Genomic DNA, 14306 nt, shown 5'->3' with positions numbered 1-14306 from the left:
CGAAAAAGTCACATAATAATTGTATATTTAAAGCTAGATCTACACACAATCACTATTAACGAGCCCTCGAGATCGATTTATTAACAAATTGCATTGAATAACTCTAATAAAACCAACAAAGAATGAGATTAAGAGATATGAACATATATATGCACGTGCGTACACTTACCCCAGTATGACAAATATGACAGAAATGCCCAAAACTATGCCGGTAATAATTGTAGCTTTATAGTTGTTGCAAGATATTATTTTCAAATTAATTGCCGACATAAGAATCACACACCTATTTTAATTTTCATTGAAGTTTAGGCGCTACTCTATTTGTCATGACAGGAAAATTTAAATTGGACTATTCCATTTTCGTTATTTTAATGAGAAATAAATACACCGTACACCAGACTGCTTCTGTATACCTAAACTGATTCTTCTCCAAAGTACATCTAATTTACCTCATTGGCCGCTATCTAACACCCTCAGTTCAAAGAATCAGAGGGTTTGCACAATTACCTACCGCAGACAGTTACCCCACATGACGATTCCTCAACATCCTGTTTTTATCCCTTTTCTTCAATATGAGTTTGAGAAGGATAGCCTAATCTTATATTTCGTTCATTGAATGTAGCTCGTATTATCTTTTGTTTACCACTGCGTATTCTAAGAAAATTAGTTGACACTTCAATACACCAACACAAATATCGATACTTCGTAGCAGTACCAGAGGTCCATTCTTTATTCTTCAGTCTCACAAGCAGTTGCGTCTTTGAACTGAACCCTATAAGGATAAAGATTTGATCAAATTATTTAAAATGTCAACGAATGTGTGTATAATAGACTTACCCAGTGAAGTAATTGGCTTTATATTAAGCTATAATGATATTTCGTTTTTTCATGTATTGAAATTATCAATGACGTGCAAGAAATTGAACGATATGATTAACGAGCAAAATGTGTGGAGACTAAAATACTTTCAAAAGTAAGTTTTAAAAGATTTTAAATAGTTATTGAATCGAGAGTTAGGACTAAATAATTAAAAATTTAAAAAACACTAAAGTTTTTAGTTGGAAGTTTACAGACGCTTAGTTCAAAATATTTTAATAATATTTTTGTATTTGATAGACTATATTTTTTAATGTTATGAATAATTTGAATACTTTTTTTAAAAGATGGACCTTGATGCGAGAAGTTTACGAGGATTATGAGAATATCGATGATACAATTGTTTGTTGGAAAAAGTTGTGGCAGGACAGCTTTACGTCTATCAAGAAATTAAAACATTTAGTTGATTCTTATGATGCAAGAAATAAACGCCATTCTAAAATCGGAATGTTTCAGTCTCCTTTCACCTATGATTATTATAATGAATTAACTAATTTAATTGATACTGATAACGGTGTATCGCCTTTAGTCGCCGAACTCATTCTAAGAAAACTTAAGGAAATTGCGAACAATAAACAGTAAGACAAAATTATTATTAAAAGTTTACAAGATTAAAATATTAAGCATGAATCATACATAAAAATCTTCTCTAAAAGTCTTAGAATGGTAAAATATTTCGAAAGTTACTAATGATATAAAAAATATGAAGGTTTTAAAAATACACTTGACATAAATGATAAAATATGCATTCAATTAATTTGGGGCTGCATTTCGAAAACTAAAACTACTTTATTTAGAATTCAACAAGTCTCCCTTGGAAAAACTGATCAGTATATAAAATATTTAAAATCTTAAATGTTTTCCCGAGATATTTTGTTTAACTTCGTCGTTATCGAAATGTTTTACTGGACGAAAGATTTTTGAGAACATATTGTGTTGTAAAATGAACATTTTTTTAATTCATATACTTAGTTAACAACTAAATTCTGAACATTTTAGTATATATATCGGCCTAAAAATTCCAAATGTTAGAAAATTACTTTTTCTGTGACGTATTAGGTTGTATGACAAAGTATGCTGTTTCAAACATTCTATAATTTTGTGAAATGACCCAGAAGACTTAAAAGTTTTAATTTTTTGGGTAAAATATTTAAAACATGTTCTTTGCAGGACTCAATTTTTGATGGAAACTGATGTATCTCATTTTCGCTTTATGATGAAGTTCCGTTATCTTGACCAAATTATAAAACATATGAAAGAAATTGATTTGACAAATAAATGGATGAAAGTCTTACGTCTCCCTGCAGAAAAGCAAACTCTAGACAAATTTGGTATGCTAGCACTTGAATGGTCCGATCAATGTCCCAATAAATACAATGAGTCCAATAAAGGACAATTAAGAATATTCGACGGCATGGCAGAGGGTGCGAGGATAATCTTGAAAAAAACGTGTCCCGAACATCCGCTATTTTCCGTGTCAAAGGAAAAGGTGAACTTTTGGCGTGAGAACGTGATTGAAGATATCCAATGGAATTATATCGACGGTAGAAAAATCGTTGAAGCATTGCGTATGGCGATGCTAAAACCATATACTGAAATGATAAATTTATATAGAGAGCGTAAATTACAATTCTCTACAGAAATATTAGCATTCAATTTTATGGTGGAAGGTTTTGCAAGAAGGTTGGGCCTTCGCTGTGAAAGTGTTATTTACTCTGAACACATTTTTCTCAAGTGGAAAGAATACTGCGACACCGAGTCAAAGTCTGAAAACGTTTATTTGGATTTTATATATGGAGGAGAATTTTTGAAAGAAACCAACTGTCCTTTAAACGGAATAACAATTGGGAATTACCAAATTATCGAAGATGACCAAGATTTTGAAAAAATTGTAAGTTTTAATAATATTATATATGTAATATGTAAATTTTCCGCTTAGATGCATTGGAGCGGAGTATAAAAACGGATTTATTTCTCAGTCTATAAAAAATATCAAATTGTTGCTTTAAATATTTTATAATCTTCTTGATATTTGTACTTTTTGGGATCGTGACCAAAAAGTTGATACTTATCTCTTATATGAATGAATTCTTACACGTACAAGTTCCTTTGTACCTCTAGCAGACGTTTATTTTTTATAAGTCGATTGTTATAATGTAAAAAAAATTATTTACTTTTCTTTTTTTCCAAAAATTCAGCAAAAGGATATGACTAGTCTCAATAGGCTGATAAATGCTTTAATGACTACAACTTCAAAGGCGGCTGATGTGAAAAAATGTATGGACATTTATCAAAATATGGAAGCATCTTATGATAAGGGAAGCGTTTTGGAAGTAGCTAAACTTAAGATGCAGGCGGCAATAATTTTTAAGTCTCTGGAGAAGTTATATATGCAAAAGGGAGATGATAGAAACTACTTAGGATATAAAACAATGTCTAATCTTTTAAGATTTTTTGGTAAGTTGGATTTAAGCAATATGAAAAAAATCAAAATATAAATAATATTTGCATACAGTTTATGGCCATTTGAAAAAATAGAATTCAATTGTTTTTATACCTTAGCATTCTTTTTTCCTCTCTCTCTCTCTCGATAAAAATACGAAATGCACAGCTGTATTTAGTATCTTCCTTATCAAATGTAATTCATTATTGTAGTTGCGATAAGACATCAAGTTTTATAATTATATATTAAAAGTTCAGGTATGTAATCGTTACACGTATCATAAATCTATTATATTTGGACTTCATTTGTGCAAAATTAAAGACTAAAATAAGCAAGGCTATATAGTTTCAATATTTAGTCTTGTGTAGTTGAGAAGAGAAGAGCGAGAAAATAGATTTATATTTCGTTTTAAAGATAAGCCAAGGGGATTAGAAAGAATGGTGAGAGGGGAAGGAGGATGCGACCATTTATATTATAATATTTTATTATACTTTTATCTAAATCTTATATATTATCTATCATCCAAAATAAATATTGTGAAGAAAAAAAATCCTTTCCCTAATTTTATCAATTTTCTGTATTTTTCTACCAAAAATAAAAGATCTTTCTTTATCAGTAAAGCAGAATTTTTTTCTTTAACCTTTTGTCAGATTCAAAGAATTAATCAGACAACATTTCGTTAAAAGAAATATTTAACAAATTATTGTACGATTTTAATGAAAAAATTACACAGGTGTCTCAAACTGTATTATTTCTCCAAATTAGATCTCAAGGATTTCTTAGATCGTGGGCCCAGGATTCTAAAGTTTTAGCACGTTAAGTAACGCCGCGTAATGCCGGACTAATGCATTATCTTTTGTTTACAAGTGCTTTTTAGTTTACATTTTAATATCAACTCTAAAATCGATACTTTGCAGCAGTGTCAGAGGTCTATGCTTTATTCTTTAGTCTCAGAAGCAGCTGCGTTTTTGAACTGAACGGTATAAGGATAAAGATTTGAACAAATTATTAAATATGTCAAAGAACGTGTCTATAACAGACTTACCTAATAAATTGATTGGTTTTATATTAAGGTATAATGATATTTCGTTTTTTCCTGTATTAAAATCATTAATAATGCGCAAGGAATTGAATTATGTGATTAACGAGCAAAATTTGTGGAGACAAAAATACTTAAGTATTAAAATATTTTAAATAGTTACCCAATTAGGAGATATGACTAAATAAGTAAATTATTAATAAACCCCAAATTTTGTTGCTTAAAATTCGGAGACACTTAATTAGTTCAGAATATTTTAATAATATTTTTTTATTTGTTGGGCTACAATTTTTAATGTGAATAACCTTGTAAATAATTTGAATACTTTTTTTAAAGGATGGAACTGAATGAGAGAAGTTTACGAGGATTACGCGGATTTCGATAATATAATTGTTTATTGGAAAAAGTTGTGCGAGGACAGCTTTACGTCTATCAAGAAAATAAAATATTTAGTTTATTCTTATGGTCCAATGAATAGATTTATACCTATAATTGGAGGTTTTCTTCGGGTCCTTTCAGTTACGAATATTATAATCAATTAACAAACTTAATTGACGCTATAATGGTTTATTGCCTATATCTCATAGCTATTTTAAGAGAATTTAAGAATAGCTTTAAACGTATGAGGTAAGATAAATTTTTTATTCAATTAGTTCTAAACATATCAGTTAAATATACTCGTTTAAGGAATTTATTATAGAAAACTACACGATTAAAATATTATACACGAATCATATTATAAAAAAGGCAATAAATGAATCATACAGAATAAGCTTCAAAAAGTCTTTGAATAGTACAATATTTCGAAAATTACACATTTAATAAAATATATAAAAGAAGATTTCAGAAGACACTCGAGATAAGTTATACAATGTTAAAAACAGCATGCATCTCATACACACTAAAATGTTACAGAAAACGTAATTTTCTAACATTTGGAATTTTCTGGTCGATACATATATATATATATACAAAAATACTCAGAACTTAGTTCTAAACAAGTATATTCAAAAATAAATAAAGCAATGTTCATTTTATAACATACAGGGTTCTCAACAATACTTCGATCAGTAAAATATTTCAATAACAATAAAAATAAAATAAATGTTTCAAACAAAATTTGTAAGATTTAAAGTATTATATTTATTGATGTTATCATATTATTTATGGGAGACTATATAATGATAATTTTAGTTTTCGAAATTGAGTCCTAGATTAATTTCATGTATATATTATAACTTATCTCAAGTGTTATCTGAAACCTTCTTTTATATATTTTATTTCAGTAGTAATATTCAAAATAATTTACTATTTTAAGCCTCTTTGAGATTTTTTTTTTGTGTGATTCATGTATAATATTTTAATCTTGTAGCTTTTTAATAAATTTGTTAAACGAGTATATTTATCTGATGTATAATTAGAACTAGTTTAATAATAAATTTATCTTACCTCATATGATTAAAGATATTCTCAAATTCTCTTAAAATAAGCTCGGAGATTATAGGTAATACGCCATTATCAGTGTCAATTAAGTTAGTTAATTAATTATAATATTCGTAGATAAAAGGAGCTCGAGAATCTCCAATTATAGGACTATATACATTCATTGCACCATAAGAATCAATTAAATGTTTTAATTTCTTGATCGACATTAAGCTATCCTCCCACAACTTTTTTCAACAAACAAGTGTATCATCGATATTCTCATAATCCTCGTAAAATTCTCTCATCCATGTCCATCTTTTCAAAAAATGTATTTAAATCATTTATAAGATTATTCACATAAAAAATCTAGTCTAACAAATACAAAAATATTATCAAAATATTCTACAGTAAGTGTCCGTGAGCTTCGAACTAAAAACTTTATCGCTTCTTAAAATTTTAATATTTTATCCTAACTCGTGATTAAGTAACTATCTGAAATACCTTGAATCTTACTTCTGAAAATATTTTAGTCTCCACACATTTTGCTCGTTAATTGCATCGTTCAATTTCTTACACGTCATTGACAAATTTGAAACATCAGCAATTGAAATATCATTATATCTTAGTATATGCCCAATCAATTCACTGGGTAAGTCTGTTATAGACAGTTTCTTTGACATTTTTAATAATTTGTTCAAATTTTTATCCTTATACCGTTTCGTTCCACGATGCAACTGCTCGCAATACTGAAGAATAAAGCATAGATAGACCTCTTATCTGGAACTGCTGCGAAGTATAGCTTTTTAGTGTCCCAGATAACATTTTGTATATAGATTGGCTGTAGATTGGCAACAGAATTTGCAATCTCTGATGTCAGATTGGTAGTAGATATAAATTTATTTGACTTGATATTTGCCGTCAGAACCTGCACATACTATCCTTTCAGCAGAATGGCGCCAAAAACAAAGTGGAATCTGTACACATAAACCTGAGCGCAGATTTTCAGCAGATTTACAACAGAGTCTGCAGTACAGTCTCTGAAGGCAGATTGAAGACAGAAACAAAGCAGGAATTGTTATTCGATGTACGTTCTTTAAATGGCTTTCAATTGTTACCAAATATATAAAACCAAAAACGTTGAATCAACGTAATTTTTTAACGCATTTTCCATAATTGAAACAGCGTGGCCTATGTCGCCAAAATCAACGTTTCTATATCAACGGTCATTTAACGCGTTTCTGTCTGGTTGAAAAAATTTTAGGATGAATAAATTAAACCGCGTGAATAATTGTACACTTCAATTTGCATTAAAATTTCAAAATATTATAAGTTATAATTATACGATCAATTTTTACTGAAAAAAAAAGAAAAATTATTAGGACATGGCTGGACGCGAACTTACGTCTTGCAAGTTTTCCTTTCCGCACATTTTTCGGTCGTTTTGTTACACCCTGTATTTATGCCAAAAATAAAATTCATCTCCTTTATAATCTTCTTTTTTTCCAATCAGAATATTATAACTGCACCTCAATATCTTGCTTGTTTTTTTTCTTCAATAGGAATTTGAAAAGGTTAGCCTAATCTTATATTTCCACCACTGAATGCAGCTCGTATTATGTTTTGTTTACCCGTGCGTATTCTAAGAAAATTAGTTGACACTTCAACACACCAACACAAATATCGGTACTTCATAGCAGTACCAGAGGTCCATTCTTTATTCTTCAGTCTCACAAGCAGTTGCGTCTTTGAACTGAACCCTATAAGGATAAAGATTTGATCAAATTATTTAAAATGTCAACGAATGTTTGTATAATAGACTTACCCAGTGAATTGATTGGGTTTATATTAAGATATAATGATATTTCAATTGTGCATGTTTTAAATTTGTCAATAACGTGCAAGAAATTGAACGATATGATTAACGAACAAAATGTGTGGAAACAAAAATACTTCCAGAGGTAAGTTGTAAAATATTTTAAGTATATATTTACTCAATCAGGAGATAGGACTAGATAAGTAAATTTTTAATAAACCCCAAATTTGGTTGTTTAAAACTGACACATACTTAGTCTAGAATATTTTAATAATATTTTTATATTTGTTAGACTAGATTTTTTAATGTGATTAATTTTATAAATAATTAGAATACTTTTTTTAAAAGATGGACCTGGATGAGAGAATTTTACGAAGATTATGTTATTTTCGATAATACAGTTGTTTGTTGGAAAAAGTTGTGGGAGGACAGCCTGACGTCTATCAAGAAATTAAAACAATTAATTGATTCTGATTATTTAGGGAAAAACTATATGTCTACAAGCATGTTTTCAGGTCCTTTCACCAAAATGTGGGATGAGAAATTAATTAATTTAATTGATACTGACAACGGTGTATTGCCTTTAATCATCGAGCTCATTGTAAGAGAACTTAAGGAAATTGATGAAAATACAGTGTAAGATAAATTTATTATTACATTAATTCTAAATATGTCAGAGTTAGTTATACTATTATAATAACTTTATTAAACACGTACAAGATTAAAATATAAATCGTGAATCATAATACACTTAATAGCAATGAATAAATCATATATAAAATGGTTTTCAAAATGTCTTAGAATGGTAAAATATTCCGAAAATTACTATTGAAATAAAAAATATGAAGTTTTTAAAAATACACTCGAAATAAATGATAAAATATGCATTAAATTAATCTGGGGCTGCATTTCGAAAACTAAAGCTACCTTTATTTAGTATTCAGTATGCCTCCCTTGGAAAAACTGATCACATCACAGTAAATAGAAAATTTTTTAAATCTTAAATTTTTTACGAAACCTTTTTCCTAACATCATCGCTATCGAGATATTTTACTGGCCGAAGATTTCTCGAGAACACTTGTATGTTGTAAAATGAACATTTTTTTAATTTCATACTTGGTTAAAAACAATATTTTAACAATTTTAGTAAATACTAAAAATGTCAAATGTTTGAAAATTATAGGTTCTTTGTGACGCATTAGGTTGTATGACAATGTATGCCCTGTTTCAAACATATATATCTTTTTGTGAAATGACCCATAAGACTTAGAAGTTTTAATTTTTGTGGTAAAATATTGAAACATATTGTTTGCAGTTATCATTATATAATAGATGAATTTGATGATTATAATTTAAGTACTCTTGATAAGGATAAGAGAGATTACATTTTCCAAATTGAAACATATATGAAGGAAATTTATTTAACAAATAAATGGATGAAACTCTTGGATCTCCCGCCAGAAAGGCAAACTCTAGACAAATCTAGTATGCTAGCGCTTGAATGGTCAAACCAACGTATCGAAAAATCCAATAAAAGCTGGTCAAAATATTTCGACCGCGCAGCAAATAATGCGATGTTAAACTTGAAAAAAACGTATCCCGAACATCCTATATTTTCTGTATCAAAGGAAAAACTGAACTTTTGGCGTGAGAACGTGATTGAAGGTATCCAATGGAATTATATCGACGGTAGAAGAATCGTAGAAGCATTGCGTGCTACTTTATTAAAATCAAAAGCTGGCGGTTTGAGTTCAATTGAATATCATAGAGAACATAGGTTTCCATTGTATATAGAAAACTTAAGATTCAGTGTAAAATTGGAAAGCATCGCAAGAAGACTGGGAGTCCGCTGTGAATGTGCTATTTACTCTAATCACATTTTTCTCAAGTGGAAAGAATGTTGCGACAACGTCACAAAGTCTGAAAACGTTTATTTGGATCTTATATATGGAGGCGAATTTTTGAAAGAAACCAACTGTGATTCAAACGGAATCAGAATAGGAAATTATTACCAAATAATCGAAGATGACCGAGATATTGAAGAGATTGTAAGTTTTTAATAATTTTATATCTATAATATGTAAAGTTTCCGCTAAGGTGCATTGGAGCGTGATCATAAAAATGGATTTATTTATAAGTCTATAAGAGATATCAATTTGTTACATTAAATATTTTTTAATTTCCTTATATTTGTATCTTGAAGGATTATAACCAAAAAGTTGATACTTGCTTCTTATAAGTTTAGAGATAAATGAATTTTTATACGTACAAACTCCTTTGTACCTCTAGCAGACGTATATTTTTTATAAGTCGATTGTTTTAATTTAAGAAATGATTGATTTACATTTCTTTTTTTTTTCTAATAATTCAGGAAAATATTATGGATAGAGTCAACAAATTGATCAATGATTTTAAGATTTTAAATCCAAAAGCATTAGCTAATGTGAAGAAATGCATGGAAATTTATCAGAATATGCAAGCATCTTATGATAAAAGAAGCATTTTGGAAGTTGCTAAACTTAAGATGCAGGTGGTAATAATTTTTAAATCTCTAGAGAAATTATTAATGCTAAGGCAAAGTCATAATCCCGAATTAACATTTCACATAATTTCTAAGATCTATAGTATTTTGGATAATATGGATTTACGCAAAAGAACGGAAATTACATTATAAATAATATTTGCGCATACTTTATGACCATTTTGATAGATAGAATCGAATGTTTTTATACTACAACATCCTTTCACTCTTTTACTCAATTGAAATGTGAATAGCGTTGCTGTATTTAATATTCTCATTAGCAAATATATAATTCATTATATCTACCGCTGACATGTGCGTTTTTTGAGAAAATTGTTTTATCTTTTAGTACACTAACACTAATAATTTCACAGCAATGACAGAAACACTCGGTTCCCTAATTTTTAGTGAAAAAATTCTTTATAAGCTGAACAATGTTTAACAAAATTTCTTAGTGTTTATGTGACACATCCCTTTATATAGTTGGAATAAAGCACAAAATTTCACAATGATTAAGATTTCTGGAATATAAGCGTTACACGTATCATAAAACTAAACAATATAGGCTTCACTAGTGCAAATTAAATGACTAAATTAAGTAAGGCTATATAGTTTCAATATTTAGTCTTGTGTAGTTGAGAAGAGAAGAGCGAATGAATAGTTTTATATTTTGTCTTATGCATTGGCTAGAAGGAGAGAGTAAAGAGGATGGAGGAAGGGGATGTGAATGCTATCGTCTGTATTATAGAATTTTATTTATACTTGATTTATTATTTATCATCCAAAATAAATTGTGAATGTAAAACAATCCTTTACATGTTTTCATCAGTAGAGCACATTTTTTTCTTAAAACCTTTGTCACATTTAAAAAATCAATCAAATAATCTTCAGTTCAAAGAAATATTTTACGAATAATTGTACGATTATAACGAAAAATTTCACAATTTTGTCAACTGTATGTTTCTCAAAATTAGATCTCAAGGATTTCTCGGATCGTGGGCCCAGGATTTAAAGCCTTCAACACGTTAAGCTTCGGATTTCGTGTTTCTTGAATTACATTTTTCTAACACCTGCTGCATTGCTTTGTATGACGTCACCTTAAGTGTTTGCATAATAATAGCGTTATAGTGTGGTTAACGGAACCCTCACGCCTGCTTTACCGACAGTACAAGTCAATAAACAATTCGTTTAATAAAAGTAAAATGCGAAGAAAATTGCGAAAACGGGCTTCTTTATGATAAGGTGCCAATTCTAACGAGTCAATCGAGCTTAAAAAAACTCAAATCGGATGAAGAATAACGCTGTACCACTGTCCCGCGTTCTTGAAGTGGAAATAACCAAACGTAACCTCTCTTCAAGAGCACGGCACAATGGTACAGCGTTATTTTTTAACTAATTTGAGTATTTTTAAGTTCGTTTGACTCGTTAGGACTGGCACATTGTCCAACAAACGCCCGATTGTTCAATTTGCTTCGCATTTGAATTTTATTAAACGAATTGTTTATTGACTTGAACTGTCGATAAAGTAGGCGTGAAGGATCCCGTTAAGGACCCTTTGCAATTTGTTGCTGCTTTGAAGGCATCAATCAATATTTCGTCATTACAAACTAATTTCATGATAGATTAAAATACTTTTTTGTTCCAGATTAATATAAGAAAAATCTCGATAAGGCTTTACGTGCTATACGTAAAAGAAAATGAAGGGGTATACATTTATTAATTTATTAACGTGTTTCCATGTATAAGTCCTATAATATATATATAAACATTAATAAAACATATAAATTTTAAGAATTTGTTAAATCCATTTCTTTATATAACTTGATTAATTCTTTTCTCCAGGTATAGATATTAGACTCAAAGAATGTAGAAAAGCTAAGAGCTACTCCGATATTGATTTTAGAATAAAATATTTGTTGTTCAGAAATCTCAATTTATGATTATAGTCACAAGTACATGAGGCTTCGGATATCCTGTACAAGAGTCTCTTTGTGTGTTTAACTTAATTTCACATTATTATTATTTTACCGCATTCAAAATATTATGGGACTCGTAATGCTAGTATAACAGCTATATTTTGGTAATTATATTCCGTATTTGTCAGTACCAGATATTATCATAGCAAATATCCTAAATGAACTCTTTTTAAATTAAATTATCGTAGTCATTTAGCATATTTTAACTGTTTCATCATCCAATATTGCTGTCGTCGTTTGACGATACAAAAGATTCCATGTAAAAAAAATTTATATTTCTCCTGTCCTCTTAAAAATTCTGTACTGGCAGTTCACTTTTTAATGAACAACACATAAACATTATTACCTTAAAAACATGAAATATTTAATAAAGAAGGCATAAAGAATGTAAAAAATTTCTTGGATCTATATTAATATTTAAAATATTCCTAAAACGTGAGCTATACCTTTGCTACCAGTAGTGACGAAATATTGATTAATGCCCCCAAAGCAGCATTAAATTGCGAAGGGTCCTTAAGTCACATCTCAAAATCATATTACGCATTACTTTTGCAAGTCCCATAGGTCACTGCCTTGAATTGCTACATTTAATAAAACCAACTCAACAGCTTTGTGAATTATAAATGACATTAATCATTGATATTCTTACAATCTGAATAATCAATGAAAATTGAGTGATTTATCAACAAAAATAATTTTTAGGAATAGAGTGGTTATATTCTCAGACGATGTTCAAATTCAAAGGTATGCTCAGTTTTTTGATGAGAAAATGCAGCTTAAACGGATTTTCAATCGTTTTTACATCCCAGATACTTTACGCATACTTCTTCCTAGGAATAGTAGACACTGCCATCCATATTTTGCATATAATGGGTCATGGACAAGTTTTGGAGTACAAATTACCAAATGACTACATTCTGTAATTCCAAGCTGCAAGGGCTAAACGGTTTCTGCGTTTCCTATGTTAAAGAAACATATTTGGCATTAAGCTAAAAATAAAAGAACACTTTGAATTGCTGCAATTTGATAATGGTGGTTTGCTGGATCAACATCACAAACCATAACAGCCGTATCTCTTAAGACTGCTGCTAGTTTGAAGTCACTTGGAGAGAATTTAATGTACCAATATCATCATTGAATTCACTTGTATTCAATGACGTGTCTACCATTCCTTTTTGCAGTTATGAATTATCTGCATAATAGCATAATCGAATATTACCTGAATCATAAAAAATTTCAAGGCTGTAGAAAACATTTTTTAAAAACACTTACCGAGTCTCTTTTCACCAAATTTTTGAAGATTACCTGAGTCTAAATAATGTGATATGTACATTGATGTTTCTGCATTTTTACAGATCAGCAGAGCAGAGGATACACTATACTGGTGGTAACTTAATAGATGAGGGTAAATATACTTTTGTGGTATATCCACCGCAATTTTTAAATCTGATGGTTTGTAATCCCAGCCATTATGTGTTTGCTAAGAAGTACCTAATCTGCTTGCCAATAAATTTTTCTTTGCATGTACTCTTGAAATTGACTTTGCGCACCATCCAAATTTAACCAAAGTATCTGTAATAAATGATATTATTCACAAAGCATCGCGTTCCAATGCATTTTATACATGAAGATTAATTTTTACTTATCTGAAACAGATTTGAACATAACCATCCAGTTGACCTGCCAAAATTTATGTTTACATAAACATTGCTGTTAAGGTAAAAGTACCTATTATGGAACACTCTCTTAATCGTGACCCCTTCATGGAACGGTATAAAACATAACGAAAAATAGTATAATCACCATGCAAATAAGCAAATGTAAAAATTGTATAGATATTTACAGATAATTATATATAAGAATACACAAGCAATAATACTGTTATATGATAACAATTCTTTTAAAAAATACGTTGAGTGTAGCGCGCTTAAAAATCCGTAAAATTTAACATTAAGTTGCGAGTGGGGGGTGATAATTACAATTTACATAGTTCATTTTTACTTCTTAATTAAAACGATTTTACGACCCATATAAGACTTAATTGGTAATTTACATGTTATAGATTTGATTTATTTTTTGTTATTATCAATCTGAAATAGATTTTTTTAAAATATATAGCTGTTTCATAATAGATACACAATATTCGCTATAGTACGTATTTATGGAACGAGGCAAAGACGTGTTCCATTTCCACGTACCTATGTCTACCTCAT

General features: G+C 29.4%; 2 protein-coding genes across 2 annotated transcripts; both read left to right on the top strand.

The window, feature by feature from the left end:
• The first annotated feature begins 754 nt into the window (after positions 1 to 754).
• LOC136778446 (uncharacterized) lies at positions 755 to 4033 on the top strand. Its single transcript, XM_066735278.1, has 4 exons — positions 755 to 973; positions 1164 to 1454; positions 2047 to 2767; positions 3075 to 4033. The coding sequence occupies exons 1-4, from the start codon at positions 807 to 809 to the stop codon at positions 3372 to 3374; spliced, it is 1479 nt and encodes a 492-aa protein (XP_066591375.1). The 5' UTR covers positions 755 to 806; the 3' UTR covers positions 3375 to 4033.
• A 3487-nt stretch (positions 4034 to 7520) lies between these two features.
• LOC136778420 (uncharacterized) lies at positions 7521 to 10921 on the top strand. The gene is made up of 4 exons (XM_066735237.1): positions 7521 to 7741; positions 7945 to 8232; positions 8912 to 9644; positions 9968 to 10921. Exons 1-4 carry the CDS (start codon positions 7575 to 7577, stop codon positions 10268 to 10270), a joined length of 1491 nt encoding a protein of 496 aa, XP_066591334.1. The 5' UTR covers positions 7521 to 7574; the 3' UTR covers positions 10271 to 10921.
• Positions 10922 to 14306: the final 3385 nt, after the last annotated feature.

This window comes from Prorops nasuta, unplaced genomic scaffold (assembly GCF_024137725.1).
Source record: "Prorops nasuta isolate Cenicafe-Biocafe unplaced genomic scaffold, Cenicafe_Pnas_1.2 PNAS00014, whole genome shotgun sequence".
Taxonomy (NCBI): Eukaryota; Metazoa; Arthropoda; class Insecta; order Hymenoptera; family Bethylidae; genus Prorops; species Prorops nasuta.
Note: the sequence above shows the minus strand (reverse complement) of the source record. Positions and strands in the feature narration are given on the sequence as shown.

Excerpts from the sequence above, each read along its gene's own strand:
- LOC136778446 (XM_066735278.1), top strand. The coding sequence starts at position 807 with ATGTCAACGAATGTGTGTATAATAGACTTACCCAGTGAAGTAATTGGC. Across the intron at positions 974-1,163 it reads AGACTAAAATACTTTCAAAA|ATGGACCTTGATGCGAGAAG; the intron begins GTAAGTTTTAAA and ends TTTTTTTAAAAG. Across the intron at positions 2,768-3,074 it reads ACCAAGATTTTGAAAAAATT|CAAAAGGATATGACTAGTCT; the intron begins GTAAGTTTTAAT and ends CCAAAAATTCAG.
- LOC136778420 (XM_066735237.1), top strand. The coding sequence starts at position 7,575 with ATGTCAACGAATGTTTGTATAATAGACTTACCCAGTGAATTGATTGGG. Across the intron at positions 7,742-7,944 it reads AAACAAAAATACTTCCAGAG|ATGGACCTGGATGAGAGAAT; the intron begins GTAAGTTGTAAA and ends TTTTTTTAAAAG. Across the intron at positions 9,645-9,967 it reads ACCGAGATATTGAAGAGATT|GAAAATATTATGGATAGAGT; the intron begins GTAAGTTTTTAA and ends CTAATAATTCAG.